Source organism: Oncorhynchus mykiss, chromosome 10 (assembly GCF_013265735.2).
Source record: "Oncorhynchus mykiss isolate Arlee chromosome 10, USDA_OmykA_1.1, whole genome shotgun sequence".
NCBI lineage: Eukaryota > Metazoa > Chordata > Actinopteri > Salmoniformes > Salmonidae > Oncorhynchus > Oncorhynchus mykiss.
In genome coordinates, this window is record NC_048574.1 from 75,068,490 (window position 1) to 75,086,452 (window position 17,963).

The 17,963-nt window shown below is 43.9% G+C and overlaps 1 protein-coding gene across 1 annotated transcript in view; it reads right to left on the reverse strand.

The window, feature by feature from the left end:
• LOC110516473 (CD5 antigen-like) overlaps positions 1-17,187 on the reverse strand; it is a 49,947-nt gene extending 32,760 nt beyond the window's left edge. Inside the window, exons 1-7 of the mRNA XM_036933980.1 lie at positions 16,994-17,187; positions 15,846-15,875; positions 5,964-6,269; positions 5,230-5,535; positions 4,829-5,104; positions 4,062-4,373; positions 3,870-3,958 (exon numbers count right to left, since the gene is read on the reverse strand). Coding sequence (XP_036789875.1) covers positions 3,870-3,958; positions 4,062-4,373; positions 4,829-5,104; positions 5,230-5,535; positions 5,964-6,269; positions 15,846-15,875; positions 16,994-17,036 — 1,362 coding nt within the window. The 5' untranslated portion in view covers positions 17,037-17,187. The remainder of the gene's footprint in view (positions 1-3,869; positions 3,959-4,061; positions 4,374-4,828; positions 5,105-5,229; positions 5,536-5,963; positions 6,270-15,845; positions 15,876-16,993) is intronic.
• Positions 17,188-17,963: the final 776 nt, after the last annotated feature.

A 17,963-nucleotide genomic window follows, 5' to 3' on the forward strand; every position in this document is an offset into this window, starting at 1 on the left:
TAAACACTGCTAATACAACAATAGTGCTAGGTGTCTGTACTATATAAACACTGCTAATACAACAATAGTGCTAGGTGTCTGTACTATATTAACACTGCTAATCCAACAATAGTGCTAGGTGTCTGTACTATATAAACACTGCTAATACAACAATAGTGCTAGGTGTCTGTACTATATAAACACTGCTAATACAACAATAGTGCTAGGTGTCTGTACTATATAAACACTGCTAATCCAACAATAGTGCTAGGTGTCTGTACTATATTAACACTGCTAATCCAACAATAGTGCTAGGTGTCTGTACTATATAAACACTGCTAATACAACAATAGTGCTAGGTGTCTGTACTATATGAACACTGTTAATACAACAATAGTGCTAGGTGTCTCTACTATATAAACACTGCTAATCCAACAATAGTGCTAGGTGTCTGTACTATATAAACACTGCTAATCCAACAATAGTGCTAGGTGTCTGTACTATATAAACACTGCTAATCCAACAATAGTGCTAGATGTCTGTACTATATAAACACTGCTAATCCAACAATAGTGCTAGGTGTCTGTACTATATAAACACTGTTAATACAACAATAGTGCTAGGTGTCTGTACTATATAAACACTGCTAATCCAACAATAGTGCTAGATGTCTGTACTATATAAACACTGCTAATACAACAATAGTGCTAGATGTCTGTACTATATAAACACTGCTAATCCAACAATAGTGCTAGGTGTCTGTACTATATAAACACTGCTATAGTAGAACAGTACCACTTGGGTTGGTCTACTATTATCCTACTGAACAGTACAGCTTGGGTTGGTCTACTATTATCCTACTGAACAGTACAGCTTGGGTTGGTCTACTATTATCCTACTGAACAGTACAGCTTGCGTTGGTCTACTATTATCCTACTGAACAGTACAGCTTGGGTTGGTCTACTATTATCCTACTGAACAGTACAGCTTGGGTTGGTCTACTATTATCCTACTGAACAGTACAGCTTGGGTTGGTCTACTATTATCCTACTGAACAGTACAGCTTGGGTTGGTCTACTATTATCCTACTGAACAGTACAGCTTGGGTTGGCCTACTATTATCCTACTGAACAGTACCACTTGGGTTGGTCTACTATTATCCTACTGAACAGTACAGCTTGGGTTGGTCTACTATTATCCTACTGAACAGTACAGCTTGGGTTGGCCTACTATTATCCTACTGAACAGTACCACTTGGGTTGGTCTACTATTATCCTACTGAACAGTACCACTTGGGTTGGTCTACTATTATCCTACTGAACAGTACCACTTGGGTTGGTCTACTATTATCCTACTGAACAGTACCACTTGGGTTGGTGTACTATTATCCTACTGAACAGTACAGCTTGGGTTGGTCTACTATTATCCTACTGAACAGTACCACTTGGGTTGGTCTACTATTATCCTACTGAACAGTACCACTTGGGTTGGTCTACTATTATCCTACTGAACAGTACAGCTTGGGTTGGTCTACTATTATCCTACTGAACAGTACCACTTGGGTTGGTCTACTATTATCCTACTGAACAGTACAGCTTGGGTTGGTCTACTATTATCCTACTGAACAGTACAGCTTGGGTTGGTCTACTATTATCCTACTGAACAGTACAGCTTGGGTTGGTCTACTATTATCCTACTGAACAGTACCACTTGGGTTGGCCTGTAACAAGTAATTAAAGAGTAAAAAGTAATTAAAGAGCAGCAGTAAAATAACAACAGCAGGACTATATACAGGTCAGTACCTGGCTCTCCAGAGAAGACAGGCTATGTGCACACAACCCACAAAATGAGGTGGAAACTGAGATGCACTTCCTAACCTCCTGCCAAATGTATGACCAGTTAATTCATACTGTATGTTGTAGTCTGTCTAATAATTAAATCACACAAGATTGACAGCCTGTAATTTTATTAAAAGCATTCAGTTGATTACATGGCAGTTTAGAGAGCAACATCATAACACTAATCTACATCATAATCAATATCATAACATTTATAATCAATAACATCATGATAAGGTAAACAACAACAAACCCCTTTATTAAAATTTTTTTCAAAATACAAAGAATGAACAGATGATTATAATAATACCTGGACTAATAATGGAAACACTTCTGTAACGATTCTCTTGTTGTGAAGTTGAGGCGGACCAAAACGCAGCGTGGTGGTTGTTCATTGTATTTTAATGAAGACACTATACATGAACAAACTAACGAAAACAAGAAACGTGAGAACTCAAAACAGCCCTATCTGGTGCAAACACAAAGACAGGAACAATCACCCACAAACACACAGTGAAACCCAGGCTACCTAAGTATGATTCTCAATCAGAGACAACTAATGACACCTGCCTCTGATTGAGAACCATGCTAGGCCGAAAACATAGAACTGCCCCACAACATAGAAAAACAAACATAGACTGCCCACCCAACTCACGCCCTGACCATACTAAATAAATACAACACAAAGGAAATAGAGGTCAGAACGTGACAACTTCAAGATAAAGAATCTAAGAGACACTAAATAAGATAAAGAATCTAAGAGACACTAAATAAGATAAAGAATCTAAGAGACACTAAATAAGACAAAGAATCTAAGAGACACTAAATAAGATAAAGAATCTAAGAGACACTAAATAAGATAAAGAATCTAAGAGACACTAAATAAGATAAAGAATCTAAGAGACACTAAATAAGATAAAGAATCTAAGAGACACTAAATAAGATAAAGAATCTAAGAGACACTAAATAAGATAAAGAATCTAAGAGACACTAAATAAGATAAAGAATCTAAGAGACACTAAATAAGATAAAGAATCTAAGAGACACTAAATAAGATAAAGAATCTAAGAGACACTAAATAAGACAAATAAATGAAGATAAGAAGCAATACTGGAACATGAAACAGACGTAACTGAGCTACTCTCTTAAAATAATTAAAAACCGATTGTTACCAAAACCCCATGTTACCCAAAACCCCATGTTCCCCCAAACCCCATGTTCCCCCAAACCCCATGTTCCCCCAAACCCCATGTTCCCCAAAACCCCATGTTACCCAAAACCCCATGTTACCCAAAACCCCATGTTCCCCAAAACCCCATGTTCCCCAAACCCCATGTTACCAAATCCCATGTTATCCAGAACCCCATGTTACCAAAATCCCATGTTACCCAAAAACCCCATGTTACCAAAAACCCCATGTTACCCAAAACCCCATGTTACCCATAACCCCATGTTACCCAAAACCCCATGTTACCCAAACCCCATGTTACCAAATCCCATGTTACCCAGAACCCCATGTTACCAAAACCCCATGTTACCCAAACCCCATGTTACCCAAAACACCATGTTACCCAAAACCCCATGTTACCCAAAACCCCATGGTGGTTGCAATCACTCCTTTTAAATTTCGTCCAAGGTTCTAGAAAGATAAACTAATTCTGAACTTGTTATTAAAATTAGAACCACTTCAGGTTTGTCACCACATTTTAAACACCAGTCCACTGCTGACCATCGATTTAAAACATAAAACTGACCTAAGATCAGCATATAGGGTCAGCTTCATTCTACTCCTACTCCGTCCCCTGGGCTGGTCTCTCCTCTCCGGGTCCAGCTTCAGCTCTGGAGCTCAGAGAGACCGTCTCCATGGCATTGACATAAAGATCCATGCTGCTCACCCTGTTCACTCTCTTTTGCCTCCTGGTGGGCTAGGGAGAAACAGCACCAACTGTCAGACATTTACTCTCTAGTATCTCCATTCTCTCTCCCTCCCTCTCCCCCTCACCCTCTCCCTCTAGTTTAAATGACTTGTAACGTCTGAGTCAATGTCTTTACCTTGTAGTACAGGTAGGAGGTGGTGATGGATGTCAGTAGGATAAGCAGCACTACAACGTGTCTGATGATGAAGGCTGGCAGAGGAGAGGCTGCAAACAGAAACACCTTTGATGAGGGGACTGATCATCATCACATAGATCTGTGGGAAATCTGTCAATGACAAAGTTATTTGTCTGGTTCATGTTCAGTTACCTGTGATGGTGAGGGAGAGGAGCTCACTCTCAGAGGAGAAGCTATGAGAGAAAACATCAGTCTCATAAACACAGCTGTAGTTCCCTTGGTGGGAGTCATCTGCAGCAGGGAAGAGGAAGGCAGCAGAGTGATTGACAGCTGGCTGGATCTGCTGTATGTTGGAGCCGGTGAACGTGAGGAGGAAGCAGCCTCCTGGGTACTGTGGCTGAGTGGAGCAGGTGATGGTGAAGTTGTAGCCCCTGAACATCTCGGACCCCTGGTGGCCCCTGGAGACCCCTCCCATTGAGTCAGTCAGGGAAATATCAGGCTGGACTGTATCAATAAAAGAGAACAAGAAAAACCTTCAACTAGTTTCCTATAGATATGACAATAACATCATCATGTAACAGTGCCAGCCACCCTCCCTCACAGGGCAACATGAGTAGTGGGCCTACAGTCACTGAGACAACATATGTTGATATCAGGCTTAAGCAGGACATCTGGAACAAGAGGAGAGAAAAAGAAAACGTAGCTCCTCAACTACTTTCCTCATTTAGATGTGACAATAACATGACATGTGACAGTGGTAGTGAGTAGAGACGTTCACTGAGATAACACTCACATACAAAAGCATTCTGGGATATTTAAGTTGTATTTGATTCCTACTTGACTGAGTGATCTATTTAGTAAAGCAGACTGACAAGTTAAACAGTCATCATGAGAGGTGCAGAGGAAGTTGTATGAATGAAGGAAATCAGTTGAATATAATTATAATATGTTGTTATTACCTGAGCAGATCACTGTGAGTCCAGGAAGGAGATAAGAACTTCTCCAACACTCCCTCAGTGAAGACTCAGACCCAGAACAGATAACTTCAACCCCTCTAGTGGTGTCTCCAGGTGGTACTGAAACAGTGGAGCCACAACCCAGCTGTCTACACACTACTGCTCCTACAGCCTCCTGGTCCCCGTCAGCTCCCACAGTCCTCCACTCTCCCTGGTCGTACCACTCCACTCCACCAGCACAGCGACTGCTTCCTCCCACCAGCCTCACGTCATCAGGCTCTGAGAAAAGAAAAGAGAGAGACAGTAATCTTACTATTTTCTCACTAAAACATACCTATATTGTCTCTCATATTCTTCACTCCAGATGAGAAACAATGTTGATTGATTGACAAACTATTTCTTACCTGAGCAGGTGAGTCCAACAGCATTACCAGGTAGGCAGGTGTTGTTCTCTCTGTCTGAGGTGTCACACACCAGGAGAAAGGACTCTTTGCCTTTACACTGAAACTCTTTATCCCAGGTCTGACCCTCACCTTCTCCATAGAGCCCTCCCTGTAGAGCTGCAGGAGCCCCACAGCCAAGCTCCCCACAGACTACCTCTGCATCCTGCCGGTCAAAGTCAGCTTCACACACTGAGGCCCAGGACTGATTGGACTTCACCTCCACTCTCCCAGAGCAGAGTCCAGCTCCATCCACAAGCCGCACAGACTCTGGAGAAAAAGAGTTGGTTGAACATTCAATCAGTTTTGTTGATGACACTGTCAAGGACTCAACACAAATATGTTGGATAAAAGATTGTAGTTTGCTATGTTTGATACTGTAAGAGGTAGAAATGGGTTCTTAGTCACTCAGGATAGGGTTGGGAATAATGCAGGCAGGAGACAGGAATAAGTTCACTTCACTTTATAGAAAATAAACAGCTGGACATCCATCAGGCAGCTTCACTTCAGTACCATCTGAACTACAATGATCCGCCCATGAACATCTCCCATAAACCAATATGACAAACACAAATATAATGTTTAAATACATCTGACATCTCTCCCTCTATTTAATTGAAATAAAAACACATAAAACATGAGACATGGTAATATTGTATAATGTACAAATAAATCTCTCAATATGACCAGTCTCTTACCTGAACAGGTCACATGATGATAATATTCACCATTACAGACACCAGGTTCTTCTATGATGTCACACTGTCTAATAGAAGACTCATTTCCATAGCAACCACCCAGTCTGACTCCTCTTCTTCCATCTTCAATCAGAGGTCCTCTAGATTCAGCTACAGGATTCCCACAGTCCAGCTCTCTACACACAACCTTAGTCTCTCTCATGCTCCACCAACTAAAACATACACCTGACCACTCTCCTCTGTAGAAGACTTCCACTGTCCCAGAACAGGAAGTGGTCCCATCCACCAGTCTGACTGAGTCTTCAGCTGTAAACAGCAGAGAGGAAAACACAGTGGTGAGGACAGATGATGACAGTGATTCTGTTATTCTAACAGCAGTATTGCTTTGTGGTTGACAAGTATTAGTAGTTCCATAAAACACTTCTTGTTATTGGGTTTTAGAATGGTTTGTATGGACACATGAATTTATCCATGTGGGATAATAAAGTTGACTAATATTGAACTGCTATAATCACTGTAGATTTATACTCTACCTACCTGGTGGACTGACACTTTGAGCCTGGAGATCTGAGGAGAAAGAGTGAGACAGAGGAGAAAGAGAGAGAAAGACACAGAGAGATAGAGAGAAACAAAGGAGAAAGGGAGGAGTCAGAGGAAGAGAGAGACAGAGGTTAAATGAACATCAACATGACCTTTCATGATGTGATGGGGAAGACAGGCTTATCGTTGGTATGGTGCAACAACACCCCTGTGTACACACACTATATATACAAAAGTATGTGGACACCCTTTCAAATTAGTGGATTATATTTCAGCCACACCCCTTCCCCACCCCTTCCACACAGTAATACAGGCAAACACTGGCATTAGAATGGCCTTTCTGAAAAGCTCAGTGACTTTCAACATGGCACCATCATAGGATGTTGAGATCGGTGTGGAGGAACTTGACTGGCCTGCACAGAGGCTAACCTAAACCCCATTGAATACCTTTGTGGTGATTTGAAATGCAGACTGCAATCCAGGCCAAATCGCCCAACATCCGTACTTAAGCTCATTAATGCTCTTGTGGCTGAATGGAAGCAAGTCCATGCAGCAATGTTCCAACATCATTGCCTATCGAATATACAGTGTCTATGGGGTCATATTGCACTTCCTAAGGCTTCCACTAGATGTCAACAGTCTTTAGAACCTTGTTTGAGGCTTCTACTGTGAAGGAGGGGGGGATGAGAGCTGTTTGAGTAAGGGCTCTGCCAGAGTGGCATGAGCTGATCACACTCGCTCACGTGATAGCGACCTGCGTTCCATTGCAATTCTAAAGACAAAGGAATTCTCCGGTTCGAACATTATTGAAGATTTATGTTAAAAACATTCTAAAGATTGATTCTATACATCGTTTGACATGTTTCTACGGACTGTTATATAACTGTTTGTCTGAACCTTCGCCTGGACTTACGAGTTTGGATTTGTTTACTAAACACGCTACCAACAGGAGGTATTTGGACATAAATGATGGACTTTATCGAACAAAACAAACATTTATTGTGGAACTGGGATTCCTGGGAGTGCATTCTGATGAAGATCATCAAAGGTAAGTTAATATTTATAATGCTGTTTCTGACTTCTGTTGACTCCACAACATGGCGGGTGTCTGTATGGCTTGTTTTTGTGTCTGTGCGCCGTATTTAGATTATTGCATGGTGTGCTTTTCCGTAAAGTGTTTTTGAAATCTGACACAGCGGTTGCATTAAGGAGAAGTGGATCTATAATTCCACGCACAACATTTGTATATTTTATCAATGTTTATTGTGAGTATTTCTGTAAATTGATGTGGATCTCTGCAAAATTACCAGATGTTTTGGAAGCAAAACATTACTGAACATAACGTGATTTTTGGATATAAATATGAACTTCCTCAAACAAAACATACATGTATTGTGTAACATGATGTCCTATGAGTGTCATTTGATGAAGATCATCAAAGGTTAGTGATATATTTCATCTGTATTTCTGTTTTTTGTGACTCCTCTCTTTGGCTGGAAAAATGGTTGTGTTTTTCTGTGACGAGGTGCTGACCAAACATAATCTGATGGTGTGCTTTCGTCGTAAAGTCTTTTTGAAATCAGACAATGTGGTGGGATTAACAACAAGTTTATGTATGTTTGAGGAATTTTAATTATGAGATTTCTGTTGTTTGACTGTTGTCAAATCGATCCCGTTAACGGGATCTTAGCCCGTCTCTTCCATAGGAGGTTAAATTTGATGACAAAACAGTGGTAGGCCTGATCACCGACAACGAGCTCCAAGCACACCATGTCAGTCGTGAAGAGGGCACGACAAAACCTATTCCCCCTCAGGAGACTGAAAAGATTTGGCATGGGTCCTCAGATTCTCAAAAGGTTCTACAGCTGCACCATTGAGAGCATGGTAGCATCACTGCCTGCTACGGCAACTGCTCAGCCTCCGACCGCAAGGCACTACAGAGGGTAGTGTGAATGGCCCAGTACATCACTGAGGTCAAGCTTCCTGCCATCTAGGACCTCTATACCAGGCGGTGTCAGAGGAAGGCCCTGAAAATTGTCAAAGACTCCAGACTCCCTAATCATAGACTGTTCTCTCTGTTACCGGAGCGCCAAGTCTAGGTCCAAGAGGCTTCTAAACAGCTTCTATCCCCAAGCCATAAGACTTCTGAACATCTAGTCAAATGGTTACCCAGACTATTCATATTGCCCCCCCCCCCCTCTCAAAACCACTGCCACTCTCTTTTGTCATCTATGCATAGTCACTTAACTTGAAAATAAAAGAGAGCCGCACACTCCATGAGCTCAGATGGAAATATTTAATTATCAACGTTTTGACAGCCAAGCTGTCTTCATCAGAGTTTTCTACTCCGCTAGCCAGCACCTCTAGCCAGCACCTCTAGCCAGCACCTCTAGCCAGCACCTCTAGCCAGCACCTCGCCTGAATAGGTGTGCGTTTCTTTTTCTTCTAGATACAGTGCCTTGCGAAAGTATTCGGCCCCCTTGAACTTTGCGACCTTTTGCCACATTTCAGGCTTCAAACATAAAGATATAAAACTGTATTTTTTTGTGAAGAATCAACAACAAGTGGGACACAATCATGAAGTGGAACGACATTTATTGGATATTTCAAACTTTTTTAACAAATCAAAAACTGAAAAATTGGGCGTGCAAAATTATTCAGCCCCTTTACTTTCAGTGCAGCAAACTCTCTCCAGAAGTTCAGTGAGGATCTTTGAATGATCCAATGTTGACCTAAATGACTAATGATGATAAATACAATCCACCTGTGTGTAATCAAGTCTCCGTATAAATGCACCTGCACTGTGATAGTCTCAGAGGTCCGTTAAAAGCGCAGAGAGCATCATGAAGAACAAGGAACACACTAGGCAGGTCCGAGATACTGTTGTGAAGAAGTTTAAAGCCGGATTTGGATACAAAAATATTTCCCAAGCTTTAAACATCCCAAGGAGCACTGTGCAAGCGATAATATTGAAATGGAAGGAGTATCAGACCACTGCAAATCTACCAAGACCTGGCCGTCCCTCTAAACTTTCAGCTCATACAAGGAGAAGACTGATCAGAGATGCAGCCAAGAGGCCCATGATCACTCTGGATGAACTGCAGAGATCTACAGCTGAGGTGGGAGACTCTGTCCATAGGACAACAATCAGTTGTATATTGCACAAATCTGGCCTTAATGGAAGAGTGGCAAGAAGAAAGCCATTTCTTAAAGATATCCATAAAAAGTGTCGTTTAAAGTTTGCCACAAGCCACCTGGGAGACACACCAAACATATGGGAAGCTGCTCTGGTCAGATGAAACCAAAATGTAACTTTTTGGCAACAATGCAAAACGTTATGTTTGGCGTAAAAGCAACACAGCGCATCACCCTGAACACACCATCTCCACTGTCAAACATGGTGGTGGCAGCATCATGGTTTGGGCCTGCTTTTCTTCATCAGGGACAGGGAAGATGGTTAAAATTGATGGGAAGATGGATGGAGCCAAATACAGGACCATTCTGGAAGAAAACCTGATGGAGTCTGCAAAAGACCTGAGACTGGGACGGAGATTTGTCTTCCAACAAGACAATGATCCAAAACATAAAGCAAAATCTACAATGGAATGGTTCAAAAATAAACATATCCAGGTGTTAGAATGGCCAAGTCAAAGTCCAGACCTGAATCCAATCGAGAATCTGTGGAAAGAACTGAAAACTGCTGTTCACAAATGCTCTCCATCCAACCTCACTGAGCTCGAGCTGTTTTGCAAGGAGGAATGGGAAAAATGTCAGTCTCTCGATGTGCAAAACTGATAGAGACATACCCCAAGCGACTTACAGCTGTAATCGCAGCAAAAGGTGGCGCTACAAAGTATTAACTTAAGGGGGCTGAATAATTTTGCATGCCCAATTTTTCCGTTTTTGATTTGTTAAAAAAGTTTGAAATATCCAATAAATGTCGTTCCACTTCATGATTGTGTCCCACTTGTTGTTGATTCTTCACAAAAAAATACAGTTTTATATCTTTATGTTTGAAGCCTGAAATGTGGCAAAAGGTCGCAAAGTTCAAGGGGGCCGAATACTTTCGCAAGGCACTGCAGTCACTTAACTTTACCTCGATGTTCATACTACCTCAACTAACCGGTGCCCCCACACACTGACTCTAACCGGTGCCCCCACACACTGACTCTAACCGGTGCCCCCACACACTGACTCTAACTGGTGCCCCATACACACTGACTCTAACCGGTGCCCCCACACACTGACTCTAACCGGTGCCCCCACACACTGACTCTAACCGATGCCCCCTCACACTGACTCTAACCGGTGCCCCCCACACACTGACTCTAACCGGTGCCCCCACTCACTGACTCTAACCGGTGCCCCCTCACACTGACTCTAACCGGTGCCCCCCACACACTGACTCTATCCGGTGCCCCCACACACTGACTCTAACCGGTGCCCCCTCACACTGACTCTAACCGGTGCCCCCTCACACTGACTCTAACCGGTGCCCCCTCACACTGACGCTGTACCGACACCCCCTCACACTGACTCTGTACCGACACCCCTGTAAATACTGTTATTTTTCACTGCTGCTCTTTAATTACTTGTTACTTTTGTCTCTTATTCTTCTCTGTATTTGTTTAACTGCACTCTCGGTTAGGGGCTCGTAAGTAAACATTTCACTGTAAGGAAACTGTTGTTTTCGGCGCATGTGACCATTAACATTTGATTTGATTTGACTCTGAACTTGATCGTTATAGACTGCATTTTTTTATTGCACATTTTGCTATTTTGCTATTTGCCTCATGACTCCTGCAGACTTTGTTGACTACAAACTTTCTTTACAAACTATGTTTGTTCCCACACTTGGGACTCTGACTCTCTATTGGTTACATGGACTTTTGGCCTCCCATCCTTTTCCCACCACCTCCCGCTGGCTTTGTATTCATGTTACCTAAGGTAATCGCTGTACAATAGGATCTTGTTGCCATCTGATGTACATTCATAACAGACAGGACACGGTGGCAGACTATCTGACCACTGTGATTGATAGAAAACAGAGAAAAAAATGGACAATGCAGAGACAATGTGAGCATGGCCTTGCTATTGAGAGAGGTCATCATAGGCAGAGAGAAGACAGGCTCTGTGCCCACTACTCACAAAATGAGGTGGAAACTGAGCTGCACTTCCTAACCTCCTGCCAAATGTACGTCGATATAGGAGACATATATTTCTCTCATATTACAAGGCACCCAAAATAATTTGAAAACAAATATAATATTGACAAGCTCCTGTATCTGTTAGGTGAAATACCACAGTGTGTAATCATGTCAGCAGAATGTGTGACCTGTTGTGATGAGAACAGGGTAACCAGTGGAGAACAAACACCACAGTAAATAAAACCTAGGACTAGATTTATCACTTTAGTTCATTTCCCTTGACATTTGTACTTCTACTTTTTGTACACACAGCTCACGCTCTCCTACACACACCAGCTGGCTGAGAGGTCCCTAGTGGAGCCAGGTGGCTGAGAGGGCCCTAGAGGAGCCAGCTGACTGAGAGGGCCCTGTGGAGCCAGCTGACTGAGAGGGCCCTAGTGGAGCCAGCTGACTGAGAGGGCCCTAGTGGAGCCAGCTGACTGAGAGGGCCCTAGTGGTGCCGGCTGGCTGAGAGGGCCCTAATGGAGCAGGCTGGCTGAGAGGGCCCTTGTGGAGCCGGCTGGCTGAGAGGGCCCAAGTGGAGCCAGCTGGCTGAGAGGGCCCTAGTGGAGCATTCTGGCTGAGAGGGCCCTAGTGGAGCATTCTGGCTGAGAGGGCCCTAGTGGAGCAGGCTGGCTGAGAGGGCCCTAGTGGAGCCGGCTGGCTGAGAGGGCCCTAGTGGAGCCGGCTGGCTGAGAGGGCCCTAGTGGAGCATGCTGGCTGAGAGGGCCCTAGTGGAGCAGCCTGGCTGAGAGGGCCCTAGTGGAGCCGGCTGGCTGAGAGGGCCCTAGTGGAGCCCTTCCCTTACAATTTCTCTCTTCCCTCCCCTCTCTCTTCCCTCCCCTTCTCTCTCTTTCTCTCTCCTCGACAATTCTCTCTCTCCCCTCCCCTTCTCTCTCCCCCCCTTCTCTCTTTTTATCTCTCCTCCACAATTCTCTCTCTCCCCTCTCCTTTTCTCTCCCTTACCCTCCTCCCTCCTCTACCTCCTCTCTCACCTACCCTCCTCTGTCCCCTCCCGTCCTCTGCCCTCCCCACCCTTCCTCTCTCCTCCCTCTCGTTCTATATCAACATAACAAAATCCTACCTGTGCTCCACAACAGGGTCATCAGTACCACTGCAGGTATCATATCTGTCTCTAACTGGGGTTACTGTCATGAAGAGAGGACTGATGTGTGGAAAATACTGCTAGGCTATATGACTTCTCTCTCATTATGTCCTAACTTCAATGATGTGAGATGAACTTCTTAGCAACTTATCTTGGATCAGGGGTTGAACACACTACAGCAAACTGATATGTTAAAAAAACCACAGGAAACTGCTGACAGAGCAGCAATGTTTCACATAGTGTGTCCTATAACATCACCTCTAACTTTCTACTGCTTGAGTTCACCTCTTATAGAATATTGACTTAATGTTCCAGCACCTAAATAGAAACAGTACCAGCACCCAAAATGAGTACTGATGAGGTCTCATGTTAGAGCAGGAGAAGGGGGGATGTGGTGTAGAAGCTAGAGGTCTGTTACCCAAGTCAACTCAACAGGCCTGATGCTATATGTCAGGGTCAGGCTGGGCTGGGCCAAGAGAGGAAAAGGTTACTGGTTATGATGACATCACTGGTGAGAAGTCAGTGATACAAATATATTCAGTTGATTTAAATGTGAGTCTCTCTCTCTCCTCCCCTGTCTCCTTCTACCAACTCAGTCTGTTAGTAAGAACTATCTCTCCCTCCCTTCTCCCCTGTCTCCTCCTCAGTCTGTCAGTGAGTAAGAACTATCTCTCTCTCCTATCTCTCTCTCTCTCCCTCCTCCCCTGTCTCCTCCTCAGTTTGTCAGTGAGTAAGAACTATCTCTCTCTCCCAGCCTTGTGGTTGCTTAAAGAGCCCCCCCCCCCCCCCCCCCATCCACAAAAGGGGACATATCTGTGTATGTTGTGGTCTTGTGAATTCTGTCTGAATTCTGGTAAAGAGGATGCTCTTTTATCTCAGCATCTCTACAGATTCTCTTTTCTCCCTGTATTTGTTGGCTTGGAAATGTTGATACCGGAGACAGTTATCAGAAGAAACTGTGTAACCAAGCATTTATAGAGGCTGAGAAATGTATTCTAATGAATTGGAGGGTTGGTTATCCTCCAACAATGTCACAATGGACGGCAGAAATGTCTCGTTATGTATCACTAGATGTGATTTACTGGTCAACGTTTATGAGGTCGGGATGCCTTATATGGACAACTGTAGGACAAAAGGATTCTGTATAAAAAACATGACCACTTCCTGTTTTCAACAGCTGTTGGGTTGTTCAGTCCTGGGGGTCTGCTGTCCTGTGTGTTGTCACTCTGTCCTTGACCTAACACACCTGGAACCAATAGTGAATGTTTCACTAAAACCCTAAAGCTGAGTGGGATGTGTTGGGTTGGGGTGGTGGAGGACGGGCCGACCCAGATACACCTTACAGTATGTACAAAAGTATGTGGACACCCCTTCAAATGAGTGGATGTGGCTATTTCAGGCACACCCCTTCATGACCTGTGAATAAAATCGAGCACACCGCCATGCAATCTCCATAGACAAACATTGGCAGTAGAATGGCCTTACTGAAGAACTCAGTGACAATCAACACGTCGCCATCATAGTATGCTACCTTTCCAACAAGTCTGTTGGTCTAATTTCCACCCTGCTTTAGCTGCCCCGGTCAACTGTAAGTGCTGTTATTGTGACGTGGAAACGTCTAGGAGCAGCAGTGGCTTAGCCTCGAAGTGGTAGCTCACACAAACTCACAGAACGGGACCACGAGTGCTGAAGTTTGTCGCGTGTAAAAATCATCTGTCCTCGGTTGCAACACTCACTTCTGAATTCCAAACTTCCTCTGGAAGAAACTTCAGCACAAGAACTGTTCGTCTGGAGCTTCATGAAATGGGTTTCTACAGCAGAGCAGCAGCATACAAGCCTAAGATCACCATGTGCAATGCCAAGCGTCTGCTGGAGTGGAAACACTTTCTCTGGAGTGTTGAATCACGTTTCACCATCTGGCAGTCCGTACCACAAACCTGGCTTTGGCAGATGCCAGGAGAACGCTACCTACCCCAAAGCATAGTGCCAACTGTAAAGTTTGGTGGAGGAGGAATAATGGTCTGGGGTTGTTTTTAATGGATCGTGTTAGGCCCCTTAGTTTCATTGAAGGGAAATCTAAACGCTACAGCATACAATGACATTCTAGACAATTCTGTGTTTCCAACTTTGTGGCAACAGTTTGGGGAAGGCCCTTTCCTGTTTCAGCATGACAACGCCCCTGTACACAAAGCGAGGTCCATACAGAAATAGTTTGTTGAGATCGATGTGGAAGAACTTTACTGGCCTTCACAGAGCCCTGACCTAAACCCCATTGAATACCTTTAGGGATGAGTTGAAACGTCGACTGAGCCAGGCCTAATCGCCCAACCTCACTAATGCTGTTGTGGCTGAATGGAAGCAAGTCCCCGCAGCAATGTTCCATCATCTAGTGGAAAGCCTTCCCAGAAGAGTGGAGGCTGTTATAGAACCAAAGGGGGACCAACTCCATATTAATGCCCATGATTTTGGAATGAGATGTTAGATGAGCAGGTGTCCACATACTCTTGGTCATGTAGTGTACATTCCCCTTCAATGCAAATGTATAACTCTCTTTGCAGATGAGATTAAATCTAATTAAAAAAAAAAAAAATCATTTTTTAAATCATTAATTTCAGAGGTCAGGGGTCAAGCTGAGCCGGACCAAGAGTGGAAAAGGTTGCTGGTTATGATGACATCACCGGTGAGAAGTCAGTAAAGACAAGATATTCAGTTGGCAACATGTTAGTCTGTCAGCCCTATCTCTGTTGACATCTCACTTTCTCTCCACGCCTTCTCTCTCTCTCTCTCTCTGTTTCTCTCTCTCTCTTCCTGACAGATAGCATCAGACCTGTTGCCTTGGTAACAGACCTCTATAATCTACACCCCCCTTCTCCCTCTCTAACATCAGACCAATATAATATATAATATGTCAAGTATTAGTAGTTCCATAAAACACTACTTGTTATTGGGTTTTAGAATGGTTTGTATGGACACATGACTTTCTTCATGTGGTATAATAAAGTTTACTAATATTGAACTGCTATAATCACTGTAGATTTATTCTCTACCTACCTGGTGGACTGACACTTTGAGCCTGGAGATCTGAGGAGAAAGAGAGAGACAGAGGAGAAAGGGAGAGCGAGACAGAGAGACAGAGAGAAAGGGAGGAGTCAGAGGAAGAGAGAGACAGAGGAGAAAGGGAGAGAGAGACAGAGAGATAGAGAGAAAGGGTGGAGTCAGAGGAAGAGAGAGGCAGAGGTTAAATCAACATAACATGACCTTTCATGATATGATGGGGATGACAGTGGTATGGTGCAACAACACCCATGTGTAAACACATTCCCCATCTCTCCTCCACCCTCCTCTCTCCCCTACCCTCTTCTCTCCTACGCAAATCTCTCTATCCCGTCCCCTCCCATCGTCTCTACTCTACCCTTCTCTCTCCTACCCTCCACTCTCCCCTTCCCTCCTTTCTCCCCTCCCCTTCTCTCTACCCTACCCTCTATCCCCTACCCTCCTCTCTCCTCCACCCTTCTCTCATATCTACCCTCCTCTCTCCTCTACCCTTCCCTCTTTTCTCCTTCTCAAATCTCTCTCCCCTACCCTCCTCTCTCACCTATCTTGCTCTATGCCCTCCTTTCCCATCGCCCCTCCCTTTCTCTCTCCCCACCCTCCTCTCTCCCTACCCTCTCTCTCTCCTCCTCCTCAAATCTCTCTCCCCACCCCTCCTCTCTTCTCACCTCTCTCTCTCTCTCTCTCTCATTCTCTCTCTCTCTCTCTCTCTCATTCTCTCTCTCTTAGTGACGTATAGTGTTGAACCTGTTGATCTTGACTCAGCTCATAGACCTCTATCATCTACACCCCTCCCTTCTCCTACTCTAACATAACACCAATATAATATATAATACATAATATATACTCTCATTCATTTACATAGAGACAGATACAATCAATCATTGACACACTGAATATACAACAGTCAGATGCATGACACCATCACAACTTAACTGACATTAGTGCCTGTCCCCAGATGGACAGTTAGACTACAGTAAAGTACATTTACAGGTGATCACATCATTGTCCTGCTTTGAGACACATTTTTACTGTCTGCTTCCAGTTGCATGTTATTTTACTAACCCTGCAAATGATAATATATCTTACAATATCAAAACATATCTCAGTAACTGTCACAAGTGTATATCAGTGTAACAAAATCCTACCTGTGCTCCACAACAGGGTCATCAGTACCACTGCAGGTATCATATCTGTCTCTACCTGGGGCTCCACAGTCTGCTGTCACAAAGAGTGGACTGAAGAGTGGAAAATACTGCTAGGCTATATGACTTCTCTCTCATTATGTCCTAACTTCAATGATGTGAGATTAACTTCTTAGCAACTTATCTTGGATCAGTGGTTGAACACACGACAGCAAACTGATATGTTAAAAAAACTCCACAGGAAACTGCTGACAGAGCAGCAAAGTTACACATAGTGTGTCCTATAATATCACCTCTAACTTCTACTTCTTGAGTTCAACTCTTATAGAATTTTAGCTTAATGTTCCAGCACCTAAATATAAACAGTACCAGCACCCAAAATGGGTACTGATGAGGTCTCATGTTAGAGCAGGTTGAAGGGGGGATGTGGTGTGGAAGCTAGAGGTCTGTTACCCAAGTCAACTCAACAGGCCTGATGCTATATGTCAGGGTCAGGCTGGGCTGGACCAAGAGAGGAACAGGTTACTGTTATGATGACATCACTGGTGATAGTCAGTGATAAAATATGAAGAGGAGAGGTGAGGAGAGGAGAGGAGAGGAGAGGGAAAAGAGGAGAGGGTGGAGAAATGGAGAGGGGGGAGAAGGGGAGAGGGGAGAGAAAAGAGGAGAGGGGGAGAAGAGGACAGGGGAGAAGAGAGTGGAGAAGAGGCGAGAGAGAAGAGGGGAGAAGGGGGAAGATGAGAGGGGGAGATGAGAGGGGGAGAAGAGGAGAGGGGAGAAGAGGAGAGGGGAGAAGAGGAGAGGGGAGATTAGCGGGGGAAGATGAGAGGGGAGAAAAGGGGAGAGAGAGAAGTGGAGAGGGGAGAGAAGAAAAGTATGGGAGATGGGGGGGGTCCTGTTTGTCTCCCACCATTCCACTCAGAGGACTATCAAATCAATCATCAAATCAATGTTATTTATAAAGCCCTTCTTA